The 20632-nt window shown below is 36.7% G+C and overlaps 4 protein-coding genes across 4 annotated transcripts; all 4 read right to left on the reverse strand.

The window, feature by feature from the left end:
• Positions 1-475: 475 nt before the first annotated feature.
• LOC125470559 (probable glutathione S-transferase) lies at positions 476-2003 on the reverse strand. The gene is made up of 2 exons (XM_048569815.1): positions 1497-2003; positions 476-1134 (listed from the first exon to the last, which is right to left on the reverse strand). Exons 1-2 carry the CDS (start codon positions 1809-1811, stop codon positions 790-792), a joined length of 660 nt encoding a protein of 219 aa, XP_048425772.1. The 5' UTR covers positions 1812-2003; the 3' UTR covers positions 476-789.
• A 2283-nt stretch (positions 2004-4286) lies between these two features.
• Positions 4287-5556, reverse strand: LOC103945949 (probable glutathione S-transferase). The gene is made up of 2 exons (XM_048569814.1): positions 5181-5556; positions 4287-4839 (listed from the first exon to the last, which is right to left on the reverse strand). Exons 1-2 carry the CDS (start codon positions 5493-5495, stop codon positions 4495-4497), a joined length of 660 nt encoding a protein of 219 aa, XP_048425771.1. The 5' UTR covers positions 5496-5556; the 3' UTR covers positions 4287-4494.
• Positions 5557-10530: 4974 nt separating this feature from the next.
• Positions 10531-11848, reverse strand: LOC125467910 (probable glutathione S-transferase). Its single transcript, XM_018647148.2, has 2 exons — positions 11410-11848; positions 10531-11092 (listed from the first exon to the last, which is right to left on the reverse strand). Exons 1-2 carry the CDS (start codon positions 11722-11724, stop codon positions 10748-10750), a joined length of 660 nt encoding a protein of 219 aa, XP_018502664.2. The 5' UTR covers positions 11725-11848; the 3' UTR covers positions 10531-10747.
• A 4225-nt stretch (positions 11849-16073) lies between these two features.
• On the reverse strand, positions 16074-17425 carry LOC103945948 (probable glutathione S-transferase). Its single transcript, XM_048569717.1, has 2 exons — positions 16983-17425; positions 16074-16655 (listed from the first exon to the last, which is right to left on the reverse strand). The coding sequence occupies exons 1-2, from the start codon at positions 17295-17297 to the stop codon at positions 16311-16313; spliced, it is 660 nt and encodes a 219-aa protein (XP_048425674.1). The 5' UTR covers positions 17298-17425; the 3' UTR covers positions 16074-16310.
• Positions 17426-20632: the final 3207 nt, after the last annotated feature.

The raw sequence follows: 20632 nt of genomic DNA on the forward strand, positions 1-20632 counted from the left end.
TTTGCTTGTTTTTTTAAATTATTGGAGTGTAGTTGTGGCATCGTTGTGGTGTTGTCTAAGTGGTAGTTAAACATCAAAAATGAAGGGGGTGTCGTTGGAAGTTGGGTGCCTATATTGTTGCACCCCTTCTGATTAATGAATGGCACTATGAACTTTTCACAGGCAAAATTGATCAAAAGAGCAATTTTTAGAAAGTGTAATCAAAAGTGCAACCAAATATTGAAACATGTCTATTGTGGCTAATTGCCCAAGATTATTTCAAATTAATGCATAACTTAAACTTATGTGCTTGGGGATCTCATGAAGTAGGTTCATATAGGTACGCACAAGTCACTTGTTGATCGGGTGTGCACTATATTGATGAAAATGATTTATGAATCAAATTATATTACTGGCTGATTCTATACGGTTATGAAACAAGAATTGGCCAATAAATTTTGGTCTTTGTCACCTAATAAGAGAGAGACTCATAATTAAACACAAGTGGTGACAACCAATAATCCATCGTTGGATATGAAGTGGTTACAAAATAAGAAATTTGATCAAGCAGATTTAGATCCCTTACATAGCAAGTTGACAAGTGTGATAAGTTGACTACAGAATCCAAAAAAACATACGACCAGAGGCACAATAGAGTGCCTCATACAGTACAAGGCTTGGTCAAGTGCCCTTTTATTCTAATTCAACAACCCAAAACAGGTTGAATCTTGAAAGACAGAACAACCACACGACCAAACAATTTGGAATGACACTGATCATCAATAGCTTCTTGCAGGCTTCCACCAAAATCTACTCAATTCCAAGCTTTTTCCTTATAAGCATGGCAAAATCGTAGACCTTTTCCTGCTCGGGAAGCGACTTGGACACGCTCTCCTTCTCCATGCACCTCTTAACCCAGGCAATAAATTCTGGGTGCTCTGCCTCAACACTAAAGTTGCCAAATTTCTCATACACAAGAAACCAGCTGTAGTATGGAATAAGCGTCACGTCCACGAATCCGAGGGCATCCCCCCCAAAGAAAGGCTTGTCTCCAAGCTCTCTTTCTAACACGCCAATGCAGTCAAGAAATTCTTTTTTTGCTGCATCCTGTTCTTCTCCTTTGGTTGTCCAAAGCTTCCTCCCAATCTCATATATCTGCATTTCACCATCCCAAAATTCCAGGAAAATTAATAATTATTTTGAGCAAGTTCAGATCCTCTGCTCATTATCTTTCTAATATGTACATCACAAATTCACAATCCCTAAACCTTAGACCAGAAACCGTAACATGAAATCTTAATCAAGTATATTTTAAAAGTGAACATACTATTAACCCCGAAAACATAAACAGAGATTCAGTTGCCTTTTAATTTTCCTTCTTATACAAACCCTAAGTAGTAAAATCATTACAATCTTATAATTCTCAAACAACATTGTTCAATTGTTTCAAACCAAACATATTCAAAACAAAACAATAATACTACAAATAAGTAAGTAAATTAATGAGTAAAAATCACCTTCTTGTCGACAAAGTCAGCCCAGAACCTGGCCTGGGCTGTGAGGTAAGAGTCAGAGGGCAAGAGTGGAGCCTTTTCATTCCAAACCTCATCAATGTACTGAAGCGCAATGAGGGACTCGCAGACCGGTTTTCCCTTGTGAATGAGAACCGGGATCTTCTTGTGAACCGGGTTCATCTGCAGCAACAGTGGGCTCTTGTTCCACAAGTCCTCATCTTTGTACTCATACTCGATGCCCTTCTCAGCCAGAGCAATCCTCAGCCTCATCCCAAATGGGCTTGGCCAGAAATCCAACAACACCACCTCATCCGCCATTGAGGGTTGATCAGATTTGAACAAAGTTTCTAAGGTTACAAAAAGCTGCGATTGTGAGTAGTGGTGGTAGAAACAGACTAGCAGATTGCGTATTTATAGACATAAAATCAAAGGAGATATTCGACAGTCTTCCAATTGGATGGTGATTATGTCACTGCGCTCGACATCAAACCTGCATTTCCTATCTTTCTTTGTTAATTTATGTTGAATTGTAACATATAATATAATGCGTGTTCTTATAGTCGGACGATAGCATTTAAATCTATTGTTTTATAATGATTCTATTTTCTTGCTGGAAAAGATATCAGTTTTTGGTTGACGAACTTGAACAAGCAGGTAGAATCTTTGTGTCAGGACCCACCTCGAGCTCATACTTTAATTCTTTTGAGTTATTACTATAGTCTAAAGCTAAGGAGAAATGTGGTACTATTCATAAGCTACAGTAACTTACCCCTGATTTTGAGTTATTTACCTTTGTGCTATTGTCCTGATTTGGGTCAAGTTCGGTAAGGAACCTTGACATGAAGCAGATCTGAACTCGACTATAAATATGTATTTCGCACAAGTTTTATTATCACTCTTGGTCGTTTTATAGTAATATTTATTTATCAGTTACTGTCACTAGGTTTTAGTTTAGTAGTTTTGTTAGAGGATAGATCTAATTATGACCTCAGAAGATTATAGAGTAATTATAATTATTTTTTAAAGCAAGGGTTATTTTGGAAATAATGGTGGGTGGGAATAGAGTTTTTATATATTTTTTCATTTTTTATGGTGGGTGTAAATATAAGATGGGTGGGGAAATAAGACATTGGGTGAGCATAACACCACTCTTAAAAAATTATTCTTTTGATCAATTTTTCCTGTGAAAAGTCCACATTGCCCTTCATTGATCTTTTTATTGGTCATGTCCTTCATTGATAAAATAAAAAATAAAAAAATAAAAAAACCACCAACACTCGCAAATTCATTCTTTGATTGCGCTATCTTGACTAATCAAATTTGGAGCGGTATATAACATCTGGAACACCATGAAAGGAGGTAAGCTTCTTATTGCTCCACGTCCCTTATCCATTCTTCTCTCTCTCTCTCTCTCTCTCTCTCTCTCTCTCTCATATTGCTTTAGCCCAATTATTTGATTTTTTGTATTTGAAATTTGGTTGATGTAGTTAGGGAATGAAGAAGGAGAGGGTTCCTTGAACAAAGTGTTGTGGCTGAGGTGGTTCGAAATCAAAAAATGTGGGGTGTGTCGTTGTGGCATCATCATATTGTTGTTGTGGCTGTGTTGGTTCAAAATCATAAACAGGGGAGTATCGTTGGAGTGTCGTTGTGGTGTCATGAAATTGTTGTTGTAGTTGTGCTAGTTCAAATAAAAAATGGGGAGTATCATTGGAGTGTTGTTGTGGGTCGTCAGATTGTTATTGTTGCACTAGTGGTTCAAAATCCTAAGAATTTTGGTTTAAATCAAATTGAAATGTAAGCCCCTGTTTGTTAAATGGAGTTCTTTGAAAATGAGGTTTTGGTTGTTTTTCAAATCATTGAAGTGTAATTGTGGTGTTCTAGTCTGAGTGATGGTTCAATATCGAAACGGCGGTGTCATTAGAGCATCGTTGTATTTTTGCCTCCTTTCTGATTAATGAAGAGCACTACGAATTTTTAACATGCAAAATTGATTGAAAGAGCAATTTTAGAAAGTGTAACCAATAGTGCAACCAAATGTCAAAACATGTGTATTGTAGCTAATTGCCCAAGACTACGTCCAATTCAAGCATAACTTATGTGCATGGGATCCCATGATGTAGGTTAATATAGGAATGAACAAATCAGTTGTTGACCAAGTGTGCACAGTATGGACGAATATGAAATATGAAACAAATTACAGGAACAAAAATGTATATGTAGAAGATATTATTGGCTGATTTCATACTGGTTATGAAATAAGAATCGACCAATATAAGTGAGACTGAAACGCAGGTGTCAGATATTGGCAAGAAGCAAATTCATCTGCAAGAAGTTTGTGCGTCAAGACAACAATGGCGGAGTCGGAAGAGGTTTTATGTTTTTGAGAGCTGTGGAAACTTGAGCATAGAAGCAGAGTGCCCTAAGATCATTGCATGGGCAAATAGATGCTTGCAGAGGGAGAGCATGTCGAAATCTCTTGCTGACCTAAAATGGTGTATGATATGTTAAAAAAATCTTCAGATGAATGTTAGGATGCGTTCTTTTAGTTCATTTCCTTTTCAGTTTGTTTTTCTGTCGAGATGTTCATGTAAGATCCTTTGTTGTGTCTGCTGCACATGCTCTCATAGGACTGAAAAAAGTTAAGTCAAAGTTGGATGGGAGAAAATTCACCGTGTAATCGGTTGCATACAACTATGAATCTTTGTCACTTGATAAAAGAGATAAAGTCATGATTAAATGCAACTAGTGACAACCAAGAACCGTTCGATACGGAGTGGTTACAAAATAGGAAACTTGATGAAGTAGATTTAGATTCCTTAATATAAGAAGTTGACGACAGTATAATAATTTGACTAGAGAAGCGAAATAAACATATGACCAGAGACACAATAAAGTGCTCGTACAGTACAAGGCTTGGTCAACTGCCCTTTTATTCTAATGCAACAACCCAAAACAGGTTGAATCTTGAAATACAGAAAAAAACCAAATGAGCTAGCAAAATCTACTCAATTCCAAACTTTTTCCTCATAAGTGCGACAAAATCGTAGACCTTCTCCTGCTCGGGAAGCGACTTGGACACACTCTCCTTCTCCATGCACCTCTTAACCCAGGCAATAAACTTTGGGTGCTCTGCCTCAACACTGAAGTTGCCAAATTTTTCATACACAAGAAACCAGCTATAGAATGGAATAAGCGCCACGTCCACGAATCCGAGGGTCTCCCCCCCAAAGAAGGGCTTGTCTTCGAGCTCTCCTTCCAACACGCCGATGCAGTCGAGAAATTCTTTGTTTGCTGCATCATGTTCTTCTCCTTTGGTTGTCCACAGCTTCCTCCCAATATCATATATCTGCATTTCACATCCCAAAAATTCAGGAAAGTTAATATACATTGTATCCAGCAAGTTCAGATCTTCTGCTTATATCTTTCTAAATATACATCACAAACCTTAAACCCGGAACCGTGACATGAAATCTTAATCAACTATGTTTTAAAAGCTAACATAATATTAACCCCAAAAACATAAACAGAGATCCAGTTTCCATTTAATTTTCCTTCTAATGCAAATCCTAAGTAGTAAAATCATTACACCCTAAGCACTTATAATCTTAAAATTCTAAAACAACATTGTTCAATTGTTTCAAAACAAAAATAATCCTACAAATAAGTAAATTGATGAATTAAAATTACCTTCTTGTCAACGAAGTCAGCCCAGAACCTGGCCTGGGCTCTGAGGTACGAGTCGGAGGGCAAGAGCGGAGCCTTGTCATTCCAAACCTCATCAATGTACTGAAGCGCAACGAGGGACTCACAGACGGGCTTTCCATTGTGAATGAGAACCGGGATCTTCTTGTGAACCGGGTTCATCTGCAGCAACAGTGGGCTCTTGTTCCTCAAGTCCTCATCTTTATACTCATACTCGATGCCCTTCTCAGCCAGAGCGATCCTCAGCCTCATCCCGAATGGGCTGGGCCAGAAATCCAACAAAACCACCTCATTCGCCATTGAAGGTTGAAATCTGAACTGTTCGATACAAATTTGCAAAAGGGTTGCAGAAGGTTAGCTTAGATATGAAGCTGTGGTTGGTGGAGGAAGTAGTGGCTGGGGTTTGTGTATTTATAGACAAAAGTTGAATGGAAAAACTAAAGGGGCAGTCGTCAACGGACTTGCAGAATGGAGATATTCTATTTTTCTTCCTTGTTTTAGTCGATAATTGGATTTGATTATGTCACTGCTTTCGACATCAAAATCTTGAAATTATTCAATTTTGGGTAAATATTTTATTGTTCCTAAAATTATAGCCTTATATACAACATTTTAAAATATTTTAATTTCATATATTTAGTTATTATTTTATTTCATTTTAATATAATCGTTGAAAAGTTACTCAATATTACGATCTGGTGGTATTTTTCTTCACTTGAAAGTGAAATATCTTATGTTCAAATCTCATGGATAACGAATTCGATACCAAATTAGACTGTCCGTTGTGTGGTTTAGTTGAACTTCTTATCTCTTTAGTATAAAAATATCGATGCATTAAAAAAAAAAATACAATCGTTAAAAGTCTATTAAGTTACCTAAGTGATGACAGATATAGGAAGGAAGGTCAATTTTCTTCGGTTTCTTATGACTGCCCAAAATTTCAAAAGTCCGCAGCTGAAATAGAAGATTAGAAATTGAAGGTGAAAGCTATGAAGCAAATGGTAGAAGACCAAAGTACACCGACGAGTTCCTGATTGGCTTACAAATGGTATTGGAAGTTCTGAATGCTTCTTACAGAACGAATTTAGCATCTAAGCTTGTTCAGCTTACAATGGGAATGGGTTGTCCACTTGGAAGTTCGAAGGGTTCATCCAATGCGTTGCTTCTCCTATGTTACACATGTTCAACACCACCAGAATCTGAGGCTCTGCCGGTGCTGACACATAATTAGTATTAATCTCGACTGTAGGCCAAATTTTCGAAATTAGGGCTGTGATTTGGGAATTTTTAATAAAATGGGGATGTGATCTGGGAATGTTGTTGAAATTAGGCTGTAATATGTGAAGATTTTGTTGGTACAGATTGTTGCAACTATGTGGACCATGACAGAGGTTCCGGCCATGGAGACCCATAACCTGACCACCACCGTCATCCACTTTTTTGCGCCTAATGAACTTGAAACAACGAAGCCGAGCGCTTTAAGACCCTCTATTAGCAGTTAAGATGACCGCTTCCCCATAAAATACTTTCCGATCGCTAAGGGGGTAAGTTGGCCACTAACAGCTTTGATGTCACGCTCCGATCCAGACATACGTGTAGAATCGACAGTTTATTGCATGAGGTGCAGGGAATACAAACAATACAGATATGAAATTAACAATATTTAATAAGTTGGTGAGTTCTGTCACAAATGATTACAACAACTGTACAACGAAGGCAAGTAACCCACAAAGAAAGTCCAAGAAATACAAGAAAGATATAGGGGTAACTTATGCACTTGAAGCTCTCTGACCTCCTACCTCAAAGCTCCTCATAACTAAGCTCAGCCACCTGCACAATCACTCCTACACCATGGAAATGATGCACGTGCAAATCAACAACCCGAATAAGCTGCGAAACTCGTGTGAGGGACAATAATTCGACATGTGATAATCATAAAACCTGTCTATCGAACACAGTTTGTAAATATCAATCATAAAATCATTCTTTATAAACTCATAAAACTATTCGCTAACAATTCAAATGAGTCACACAGACATCCGTTAGCCTTTCTAAAACCAACCACAAAGGTTCACAAATCTATGTTTCCTAAATGCAATAAAAACTAGGGCTAGAACGACATAGTTTGGCCGAAGCCTACATTTCATGAGCTTAGACCACTTTCAAGGAATCAATAGACCAACGAAGACGAGAGTTCAATTTCAGACCACTCAACGAAATGCAACAAAGATCGGGTTCTAGATCACTCAAGGGAAACGAACAGGATACAATTCTGGACCATTCAACGAAATCGCGGAGTACGAGGAATTACATACCACTCTACGGAATCCGAACATGATATGATTCTAGATCACTAAACAAAATCGCGGAGTAGGAGGTGATGATCAATAATCCATCATTGAATATGAAGTGGTTACAATATAAGAAATTTGATCAAGTAGATTTAGATCCCTTAATAATAAGTTAACAACAGTGTGATAAATTGACTACAGAAGCAAAATAAACATATGACCAGAGCCACAATGAAGTGCCTCATACAATAGAAGGCTTTGTCAAGTGCCCTTTTATTCTAATTCAACAACCCAAAACAGGTTGAATCTTGAAAGACAGGAAAACCACATGACCTAACAAGTTGGAATGACACTGATCATCAATAGCTTCTTGCCAGGCTTCCACCAATATCTACTCAATTCCAAGCTTCCTGATAAGCATGGCGAGGTCGTAGACCTTTTCCTGCTCGGGAAGCGACTTGGACACGCTCTCCTTCGCACCTCTTAGCCCAGGCAATAAATTTTGGGTGCTCGGCCTCAACACTGAAGTTGCCAAATTTCTCACACACAAGAAACCAGCTATAGATTGGAATAAGCGTCAAGTCCACGAATCCGAGGGTATCCCCCCAAAGAAGGGCTTGTCTCCGACCTCTCCTTCTAACACGCCTATGCAGTCGAGAAATTCTTTTTTTGCTGCACCCTGTTCTTCTCCTTTGGTTGTCCACACCTTATTCCCAACCTGACATATCTGCATTTCACATCCCAATATACCAGGAAAATTAATATAAACTAGCCTTCATGCACTCGCACAAAAAACATTTTTTGAATCACTTATGCGCGACTTACACATTTTAAAAGATAAATTAGGTTATCATTCCTCATTTCTCCACGTCATTAATTAAAACAGTAGTCAAAGACTCCGCATATTCGAGAGGCTTCCAATTGGATGGTGATTATGTCACTGCTCTCGACGTCAAATCTGCATTTCCTATCTTTCTTTGTTAATTTATGTTGATTTGTAATAATATATATAATACGTGTTCTTATTGTCGGACGATAGCATTTAAATCTATTGTTTTATAATGATTCTATTTTCTTGCTGGAAAAGATATCAATTTTTAGTTTAGTGGTTTTGTTAGAGGCTAGATCCAATTATGACCTCAGAAGATTATAAAGCAATTAACCACAATAGACATGTTTTGACATTTGGTTACACTTTTTATCACACTTTTTAAAAATTGTTCTTTTGATCATTTTTTTCTGTGAAAGCCAACACTGCCTTTCGTTGATGTTTTATTGGTGATCATTTCCTTCATTGATAAAAAAAACTACCGACAACCAATGACACTCTCAAATCCATTCTTCGATTGCGCTATCTTTGACTAATCAAATTTGGAGCGGTAAATAACATCTGAAACACCATGAAAGGAGGCAAGCTTCTTATTGCTCCACCTCCCATATCCTTTAATTCTTCTTCTTCCTCTCCTTCTTTCATCTTGCTTTAGCTCAATTGTTTGATTTTTTTTTGTATTTGAAATTTGGTTGGGGTGGTTAGGGAATGAAGGAAAAAGTTCCTTGAATGAAGTGTTGTGGCTGAGGTGGTTCATTATCAAAAAATGGGGGTGTCGTTGTGGCATCATCAGATTGTTGTTGTGGCTCTGTTAGTTCAAAATCATAAAAAAAAGAGTATTTATTGTTGGAGTGTCATTGTGGCGTCAACAGATTGTTGTCATAGTTGTGCTAGTTCAAATCAGAAAATGGGGAGTATCATTGGAGTGTCGTTGTGGGGTCATCATATTGTTATTGTTGCACTAGAGGTTCAAAATCCTAAGAATTTTGGTTTAAATCAAATTGAAATGTAAGTCCCTTTTTGTTAAATGGTGTTCTTTGAAAATGAGGTTTTGGTTGTTTTAAAATCATTGAAGTGTAATTGTGGAATCATTGTGGTGTTCTAGTCTGAGTGGTGGTTCAACAGTGAAAGGGGGTGTCACTGTATTTTTTCCTTCGTTATGATTAATGAAGGGGTGTGCTATCCATACACCTCATTTTACTTCTTACACACCCATTGTTAAATTCTATCTGTTGATTTTCTTCAATTCATCTGATCCAATGGCCGAAAATTAGAAAGGTGTGTGAAAAGTAAAATGGGATGTGTGAATATCACACCTCTTAATGAAGAGCACTATGAATTTTTAACATGCAAAATTGATCGAAAGAGAAATTTTAGAAAGTGTAATCAAAAGTGCAACCAAATGTCAAAACATGTCTATTGTGCCTCATTGCTCAAGATTATATCCAATTAATGCATAACTTATGTGCATGGGATCCATGATGTAGGTTCATATAGGTATGAACAAAACAGTTGTTGACCGAGTGTGCATTGTATAGACGAATATGAAATATGAAACAGATTACAGGAATAAATATGTATATGTAGAAGATATTATTGGCTGATTTCATGTCGGTTATGAAACGAGAATTGGCTAATATAATGAGACTGAAACGCAGGTGTCGGATATTGGCAAGAAGCAAATTGATCTGCAGGAAGTCTGTGCGTCAAGTCAACAATGGCGGAGTCGGACGAGGTTTTATGTATTTGAGACCTGTGGAAGTTTGTGAAAATAGAGTGCCCTAAGATCATTGCGTGGAGAGGACTAATACAAATAAAATTAGGCCGGGCTGAGTTCCGACCAGCCTTCTACATAACTCCGCGGCTAGCTACTGGTGTATTATCACACTGATCACCATGTTAGAAAATCCTTGGATGAATGTTTGGATGCCTTCATATTCTTTTCAGTTTGTTTTTCTGTCGACATGTTCAGGTAAGATCTTTGCTGTGTGTACTGCACATGATCTTACACGACTGAAAAATGTTAGCGCAAAGTTGGATAAGGAGAAAATTCATCGTATAATCGATTGCATACAATCATGAGTCTTTGTCCCATGATAAGAGATGAACTCACAATTAAATGCAACTGGTGAAAGCCAATAATCCATCATTAGATATGAAGTAATTACAAAATAAGAAATTTGATCAAGTACATCTAGATCCCTTACATAACAAGTTGACAAGTGTGATAAGTTGACTACAGAAGCAAAATAAACATATTGACCTGAGGCACAATGAAGTGCCTCATACAGTACAAGGCTTGGTCAAGTGCCCGTTTATTCTAATTCAACAACCCAAAACAGTTGAATCTTGAATGACAGAAAAACCAAATGACCTAACAAGTTGGAATGACACTGATCATCAATAGCTTCTTGCCAGGCTTCCACCAATATCTACTCAATTCCAAGCTTTTTCCTTATAAGCATGGTGAAATCGTAGACCCTTTCCTGCTCGGGAAGCGACTTGGACACGCTCTCCTTCTCCATGCACCTCTTAACCCAGGCAATAAACTTTGGGTGCTCTGCCTCAACACTGAAGTTGCCAGATTTTTCATACACAAGAAACCAGCTATAGAACGGAATAAGCGCGACGTCCACAAATCCGAGGGTCTCCCCGCCAAAGAAAGTCTTGTCTCCGAGCTCTCCTTCTAACACGCCGATGCAGTCGAGAAAGTCTTTTTTTGCCGCATCATATTCTTCTCCTTTGGTTGTCCCCAGCTTCCTCCCAATATCATATATCTGCATTTCACATCCCAAATTTCGGGGAAATTAATATACATTGTTTTGGGCAAGCTCAGATCTTCCGCTTATACCTTTCTAAATAAACATCACAAACCTTAAACCTTAAACCTTAAACCTTAAACCCGAAAACATAAACAGAGATCCAATTCCATTTAATTTCCCTTCTAATACAAATCCTAAGTCGTAAAATCATTACACACCCTAAACACTTACAATCTTAAAATTCTAAAACAACATTGTTCAATTGTTTCAAACCAAACATATTCAAAACAAAAATAATCCTACAAATAAGTAAATTAATGAGTAAAAATCACCTTCTTGTCGACGAAGTCAGCCCAGAACCTGGCCTGGGCTCTGAGGTAAGAGTCAGAGGGCAAGAGTGGAGCCTTATCATTCCAAACCTCGTCAATGTACTGAAGCGCAATAAGGGACTCACAGATCGGTTTTCCATTGTGAATGAGAACCGGGATCTTCTTGTGAACCGGGTTCATCTGCAGCAACAGTGGGCTCTTGTTCCACAAGTCCTCTTCTTTGTACTCATACTCGATGCCCTTCTCAGCCAGAGCGATCCTCAGCCTCATCCCAAACGGGCTGGGCCAGAAATCCAACAAAACCACCTCATCCGCCATTGAAGGTTGAAATCTGAACTGTTTGATACAAATTTGCAAAGGGGGTCGCAGAAGGTTGGCTTAGATACGTAGCTGTGGACTGGCGGTGGAGGTAGTGGTGGGGGGTTGTGTCTAGTTATAGACAAAAGTTGAAGGGAAAAACTAAAGGGCCAGTAGTTAATGGACTACAGGAATATTCTATTTTTCTTCTTTGTTGGACACATTCGAGATCGTTCGATTTGGATCTGATTATGTCACTGCTTACGACATTAAAATCCCGAAATTCTTATAATATTTTTTTTCGGTTTTGACAATGTAGTGTTCAGTTAATTAAATTGTTAAATTTTAAAAGAGAAATTTGATGTGATCACACTGAACTCGTGAAACGTAGGATTTAATGATTTCCGCTACTGCTGTAAAGTGACATGTACAAAATCCTTCTACTTTTCTCCCTTCTTTTAACTGGTCAAGAATTCAACTTTGTAACAAGAAGGGATTTATAGTTGAAGTCAGTTCATGTCCTTCAACATCCCTTGTAAGAAAATATAATAGAAATAATCTATAAGTTGGATACAGACAGTGAGTTGGACCCACAGTTTCTAGTAGGCCTGTAGATTGGATCGAGAAGGCCAACATGAGCCCATGGTATAGCTGCCCAAGTCTTACGTGGCGTATACCTCTGGCCCTAAGAGTTAAATGGGTCGGGCCATTCGGTTCTGTTTAAAATATGTAAGTCCTGGGTCCACTCGTATTTAAAATATATAAAGCCTAGTTCCAGTCTACACCAATTTTGTCCACAATGGCTCATTGGTTTAACTAACTGTCATTTTGATAACCATTGCATTTTCAGGTTTTTTTTTTTTTTTTTTTTTTTGGGGAAAAACTAAAATTTTGTTTGGTAACTATTATCAGTATTAAGTTTGCGAAAATTTGAAACTGAAATCTATTTTCTTGAGTTTTTACTTTTTAGTTTTCAGTTTCACTGAAAACTGAAAGTAGTTATCAAACAAATTTCAGTTTTTGAAAATTGAAAAATTGAAAACTAAAAACTGTTCAAAATGGCTATTAAGTGACGCATAAAAAATTAAAGAAAACAACTAGAAAACGGGAAATTAAAAATGTCTTTCAACAAATTTCAATGTTTGTTATAAGTTAGACCTATAGTTTACCTTTATGCGTGATGAGATTGATTCAAGAAACATAGAATATATCTTTCATACTCTTATTCGCCGTTATATCTTACGTGCAAATAGGTGTATTTGTCATTCGCAATTACATCAGTGTCACAACAAATTCACACTCAAACCACGTGCACTTTGTCTCAAAACTATGTACCAAATTTAGATTTTTTTTTTTCCATAGATAATTTAATCAGAATAATGTGATTAGCCTTTTTTTAATAGAAGACGATAACCATGTAGTGTGCATGATATTGAGATATAATGTCGGTTTTATGATCAAGAGGTATCATGTATTTTTTATGGTCCATATATACCATACCATGTCTATTTCATTCATAATATAAATTAAGAAAGAGTTTCACACAAGGAACTTTCGGAGGATGGTTTCAATTTAAATTTTTTTAATTTTCTACTTATCAATCCAAATCATATGAAATTTTGACGGAAAATTTTGCATTTTTTCATTCTATCGAAATTTGATGTCTTCATCATTTACGTGGCTCAACCTAAGTCGCACATTCCACAATCTAAGATATTGGAGCAATACTGAAACTCAAGGTGATATTGGAGCAATACTGAAACTCAAGGTGGATACACGAAGGGATAAACATGATCATGTGATCCTGTGAATGCCGGACAAACTGCATGAACAATTTCGTTGGTTACCTGTGATAGGCTAGTGTGCGACTCTATAATGCTCACTAGAGAGATCTGCTCGCTACAGACTAAAGGGTGGGAGCTTGACATACAGACAACCAAAGCTCATCTTCCCCAGCCTAAATATGTTGGAACAAAAGTTAGTTTGTCATGTATACAGTACATAAATCAAAATCCCATTCTAGTACAATTTTTTTTTTTTTCATTTTTACTGAACGATGTTATACAATTTATGAAACTTTTTTTTTGCTTAATACATGATTTGTTATTTGGTTATATATTCAAAACTTTCATTTAAGTTTTGAAAACTGTTATTATTACCTCAAAAAATCATTTTGCACCAATCTTTCACCTAGACTTTTAATGGAAAGATACACTATATGACTTTTTAAGAATGCTATAACTTTCTAATTTAAGTGTTTTGCACCAACCTTGATTTTTTTTTTTTTTCATTTTATTAGTTTCACTTATATATAAGTATGCATCTTCAAGAGGTAAATTTCGTTAAATTTTAAATTTCTCAAACCCAATTATTTTTGTCTAAAAGAAATTTCGCAACTTTTACACCATGACCATTAGAGTAAAAATCATACATCTGATCCACCACTGCCGAGATTGTCTTGCGCAATATGTGTTTTCACTTTTGAGAACAATAATGTTAACATGAAACAAGTCTTTTTAGTTTTTACAATTTCTAGTATATGTTTTACGCGTAACAATTCTAGCTGTTTGTTTATATAATTTTGGTTTTTACAGTTGTAATATTGTAAACCAAATATTGCCATCAACAAATTGTAAAACTCGCTATCCTAATTACAAAGTTTTTTGCAATATTATACTATTTCTTGATTTATGTTTGTCATCTTTGTAATATGCATAGTTTATATCCTTGAAAGTATCTTCACACGAGCATATAATATGTAAACCCCTTGGTAATATAAAAAATCAGAAACCTAGGTCTCTGTCACTAGTTTTTAGTTTAGTGGTTTTGTTGGAGGCTAGATCAAATTATGACCTCAGAAGATTATAGGGCAATTAGCCAAAATATACATGTTTTGACATTTGGTTGTATTTTTTATTGCACTTATTAAAAATTGTTCTTTTGATCAAATTTTCATGTGAAAAGTTCACACTGCCCTTCATTGATCTTTTTATTGGTCATCATGTTCTTCATTGATAAAACAACCACCAACACCCAAGAACACTCTCAAATCCATTTTTCAATTGCGCCGTCTTGACTAATCAAATTTGGAGCGGTAAATAACATCTGGAACACCATGAAAGGAGGTAAGCTTCTTATTGCTCCACCTCCCATATCCATTCTTCTTCTTCCCCTCTGTTTCATCTTGCTTTAGCTCAATTATTTGATTTTTTTTGTATTTGAAATTTGGTTGTGGTGGTTAGGGAATGAAGAAGGAGAGGGTTCCTTGAATAAAGTGTTGTGGCTGAGGTGGTTCGAAATCAAAAAATGGAGGTGTGTCGTTTTGGCATCATCAAATTGTTGTTGTGGCTGTATTGGTTGAAAATCATAAAAAAGGGTATATATTGTTGGGGTGTCATTGTGACGTCATCAGATTGTTGTTGTGGCTGTGCTAGTTTAAATCATAAAATGGGGAGTATCATTGGAGTGTCGTTGTGGGGTCGTCAGATTGTTATTGTTGCACTGGTGGTTCAAAATCCTAAGAATTTTGGTTTAAATCAAATTGAAATGCAAGTCCCTTGTTGTTAAATGGAGTTCTTTGAAAATAAGGTTTTGGTTGTTTTTAAAATCATTGAATTGTGATTGTGGTGTTCTAGTCTGAGCTTCGCTGTATTTTTGCCTCCTTTCTGATTAATGAAGAGCACTATGGATTTTCAATAGGCAAAGTTGGTTTAGTGTAGGGATCCCATGAAGTAGGTTCATGTAGTTATCAACAAATCACTTATTGATCAGGTGTGCACTGTATCGACAAAAATGAACTATGAATCAAATTACAGGAATAAAAATGTTAACGTATAAAATATTACTGGCTGACATAATATAGATTATGAAACAAGAATTGGCCAATATAAGTGAGACTGAAACGCAGGTGTCAGATATTGGCAAGAAGCAAATTCATCTGCAAGAAGTTTGCGCGTCAAGTCAACAATGGCGGAGTCGGACGAGGTTTTATGTATTTGAGACCTGTGGAAATTTGTGCAAATAGAGTGCCCTAAGATCATTGCATGGAAAGGACTATCACAAATAAAATTAGGCCGGGCTGAGTTCCGACCAGCCTTCTACATAACTCCGCCGCTAGCTACTAGCGTACTATCACCCTGATCACCATGTTAAAAGTTCGATGATGAATGTTAGGATGCGTTCTTCTAGTTCATTTTCTTTTCAGTTTGTTTTTCTGTCGAGATGTTCAGGTAAGATCTTTTTGTTGTGACTGCCGCACATGATCTCATATGACTGAAAAATGTTGACTCGAAGTTGGATAAAGAGAAAATTCACCGTATAATCTACCGCATACAACCATGAGTCTTTGTTACCTGATAAGAGAGATAGACTCACGATTAAATGCAACTGATGACAGCCAATAATCCATCATTCGATATGTAGTTACAAAATAAGAAATTTGATCAAGTAGATTTAGATCCCTTTCATAACAAGTTGACAACAGTAAGCAAAATAAACATACGACCAGAGGCACAATAAAGTGCCTCTTACAGTACAAGGCTTGTCAAGTGCCCTTTTATTCTAATTCAACAACCCAAAACAGAAAAAACCAAATGAGCTAGCAAAATCTACTCAATTCCAAACTTTTTCCTCATAAGTGCGACAAAATCGTAGACCTTTTCCTGCTTGGGAAGCGACTTGGACACGCTCTCCTTCTCCATGCACCTCTTGGCCCAGGCAATAAACTTTGGGTGCTCTGCCTCAACACTCAAGTTGCCAAATTTTTCGTACACAAGAAACCAGCTATAGAACGGAATAAGCGCGACGTCCACAAATCCGAGGGTCTCCCCGCCAAAGAAGGGCTTGTCTCCGAGCTCTCCTTCTAACACGCCGATGCAGTCGAGAAAGTCTTTTTTGGCTGCATCATATTCTTCTCCTTTGGTTGTCCACAGCTTCCTCCCAATATCATATATCTGCATTTCACATCCCAAATTTCGGGGAAATTAATATACATTGCTTTGGGCAAGTTCAGATCTTCCGCTTATATCTTTCTAAATATACATCACAAACCTTAAACCTTAAGCCCGAAACCATAACATGAAATCTTAACTCGAAAACATAAACAGAGATCCAGTTCCATTTAATTTCCCTTCTAATACAAATCCTAAGTGGTAAAATCTTTACACCCTAAACACTTATAATCTTAAAATTCTAAAACGACATTGTTCAATTGTTTCAAACCAAACATATTCAAAACAAAATTAATCCTACAAATAAGTAAATTAATGAGTAAAAACCACCTTCTTGTCGACGAAGTCAGCCCAGAACCTGGCCTGGGCTCTGAGGTAAGAGTCGGAGGGCAAGAGCGGAGCCTTATCATTCCAGACCTCATCAATGTACTGAAGCGCAACGAGGGACTCACAGACGGGCTTTCCATTGTGAATGAGAACCGGGATCTTCTTATGAACCGGGTTCATCTGCAGCAGCAATGGGCTCTTGTTCCTCAAGTCCTCATCTTTATACTGATACTCGATGCCCTTCTCAGCCAGAGCGATCCTCAGCCTCATCCCGAACGGGCTGGGCCAGAAATCCAACAAAATCACCTCATCCGCCATTGAAGGTTGAAATCTGAACTGTTTGATACAAATTAGCAAAAGGGTTGCAGAAGGTTAGCTTAGATATGAAGCTGTGGAGTGGCGGTGGAGGCAGTGGTTGGGGGTTGTGTGTATTTATAGACAAAACCTGAAGTCAATGGACTACAGAAATGGAGATATTCTATTTTTCTTTCTTTGTGGACGTATTGGAGATCGTTCGATTGTATCTGATTATGTCACTGCTTTCGACATCAGAATCCTGAAATTCTTATAATTTTATTTTTGGGTTTTGACTAAATGTAGTGCTTAATAGATTAAAGAGTAAATTACACTTTTATACTTTGGGATCTATTTCAATTTCTTACAATATCTTTAAAATATTTTATTTTCATATCTTAAGTATTATTTTATTTCAAAATAATAAATCCATTAAATTTTCCATCCGTTGATCTGTTAAATGTTGACGTGGCTGCCACGTATATATCATGTGGCTGCCAAATGTCTACCACGTGGCAAAAATAATAATTTTTTAATTAAAAAAAAAAACCCCGAATTTTTACAAAAAAAGAAAAAATTGAAACCCACAATCCCTTCCCCCCCCCCTCCCCCCTCCCCCAAGGACCCACAATCTACAACAAGAAGAAGAAGAAGAGGGGGGAAGAAAGAAAAAAAAAAAAAAAAATTGAAACTATCCCTTCCCCTCCCCCACCCCCCCCCCCCCCCCCCCGCGCACCCCCCGGCCACCGCCGCCGCTGCCACCAAGCGACCCACATATGCAAGAAGAAGAAGAAGGAAGAAAGAAAGAAAGAAAAAATTGAAACTACCCCACCCCCCCCCCCCCCCTCCCCCAAAAAGCGACCCACATATGCAAGAAGAGGAGGAGGAAGAAGAAGAACCCAAGCCCAGAACCGTTCCCCAGCCTCCCCTCACGACCTTCCTTTGCAATATGGTGATTTTCAGTGTTGGTGAGTTTTGAAAATACTTTTGAGTTTAAGATGATTTTTGGACTGGTTTTATGGTTGATCCACCTAATCTCGGGTGGGATTTTTGGGAGTGGGTGATGGGGGATTTTTGGGAGGGGTGGCTTGGGTGGGATTTTGGGGTTTTTTTTCTTTCTTTCTTCCTCCCTCTTCTTCTTCTTCTTCTTCTTGTTGTTTTTGCAGATGTGGGTCGCTTGGGGGGGGGGGGGGGGAGTGTGGGTTTCAATTTTTATTTTTATTGAGAAAATTCAGGTTTTTTAAACAAAATTAAAAAATTATTTTTATTTGCCACGTGACATATATGTGGCAGCCACGTCAGCATTTAACGAATCAATGGATGAAAAATGTAACGGAGATATTATTTTGAAATAAAATAGTAGTTAAGGTATGAAAATGAAATGTTTTAAAGATGTTGTAATTAATTTAAATAGACCACAAACCTAAAGTATGAAAATGTAATTTACCCTAAATTAAATTGTTAAATGTTAAAAGTAATTTTTTTTGTGATCGAATCAAACCTGTAATACATAAGATTTATTGTTTCCGTTACTACTGTAAAGTGACATGTACAAAATCCTTCTACTTTTCTTCCTTTTTTAACTGGTGTAGAATAACTTTGTAACAAAAAGGGATTTATATATATATATATATATATATATATTTTTTTTTTTTTAACAACGATATTTTTTACATTAAAAGGAGAGAGTAGCTTAATCTCATAATAGATTAGCAATAATATAGTTCAAATTCATCTTAAAAAAATATATATAGTTGAAATCATTGATTCAATTAATGCCCTTCAATATCACTTGTAAAAAAATATAATAGAAAATAAAACAAACAAATTAGGGAGTTTTAATGAAAAGTTCACGCTACTGTTCACTTTAACAAAAAACTACATTTTTACACTAAAAAGTCAATTCTGGTATTATTCACTTTATCTTTTATTTTGTTCTTATCGTTAAAACTCAAAATTTTCAAGTCATTTTCATTAGTTTTCTTAAAAAAATAATCTATAAGTGGGATACTGAAAAGGCCTTCAACCGACTTTGATACGCACAGTGAGTTGGACCCACAGTTTCCAGTAGGCCTGTAGATTGGATCTGGAAGGCCAACATGAGCCCAAGGTGTAGCGGCCCAAGTCTTACTTGGCCCTATACCATCTGGCCTTAAGAGTTAAATGGGTCGGGCCAGTCGGTTCTGTTTAAAATATGTAAGTCCTGGGTCCACTCGTATTTAAAATATGTAAAGCCTAGTTCCAGTCTACCCCAATTTTGTCCAACTAAATGATCTTCTGATAATCATTTTGTTTTAGTTGTCAGGGTTTTGTTTTTTTTTTTTTTTAATATTATTAATATTAATATTATTTTTTATTATTAAGTGACCCCTCAAAAATTAAAGAAAACAACTAGAAAACGGGAAATTAAAAATGCCGTTCAACAAATTTCAATGTGTGTGATAAGTAAGATCTATAGTTTACCTCCAGGAGTGATTAGATTGATTCAAGAAAGATCTATAGTTTACCTCTATAAGTGATGAGATTGATTCACGAAACATAGTATATCTTTTAGACTCTTATTTGCCGTTATATCTTACTTGCAAATAGGTATATTTGTTATTTGCCGTTACATCAATGTCTCACCAAATTCACAAACCACTTTGTCTCAAAACTATGTACCAAATTAAGATTTTTTTTTTCATAGATAATTGATCAGAATAATGTGATAAGCCTTTTTTTAATAGAAGATGATGACCATGTAGTGTGCATGATATTGAGATATAACGTCGGTTTTATGATCAAGAGGTATCATGTATTTTTTTTTGGTCAATATATACCATGTCTATTTCATTCATAATATAAATTAAGAAAGAATTTCACACAAGGAACTTTTGGAGGATGGTTTTAATTTAATTTTTTCCTACTTGATCAATCCAAATCATATGAAATTTTGAGGGAAAATTTTGCATTTTTTCGTTCTATCGAAATTTGATGTCTTCATCATTTACGTGTCTCAAAAGTCGCACATCCCACAATCTGAGATATTGGAGCAATATTGAAACTCAAGGTGGATACACGAAGGGATAAACATGATCATGTAATCCTGTGGATGCCGAACAAACTGCATGAACAATTTCGTTGGTTACCCGTGATAGTTTGGTGTGCGACTCCATAATGCTCACTAGAGAGATCTACTCGCTGCAGACTAAAGGGTGGGAGCTTGAGATCCAGACAACCAAAGCTCATCTTCCCCAGCCTATATATGTTGGAACAAAAGTTAGTATGTCATGTTTCCCCCAAAAAAAGTTAGTTTGTCATGTATACGGCATAAATCAAAATCACATTCTAGTACAATTTGGTGTTATACAATTTATGAA

Source organism: the organism of the source record quoted next, unplaced genomic scaffold, assembly GCF_019419815.1.
Source record: "Pyrus x bretschneideri cultivar Hongxiangsu unplaced genomic scaffold, Pyrus_bretschneideri_v1 Contig50, whole genome shotgun sequence".
Lineage (NCBI taxonomy): Eukaryota > Viridiplantae > Streptophyta > Magnoliopsida > Rosales > Rosaceae > Pyrus > Pyrus x bretschneideri.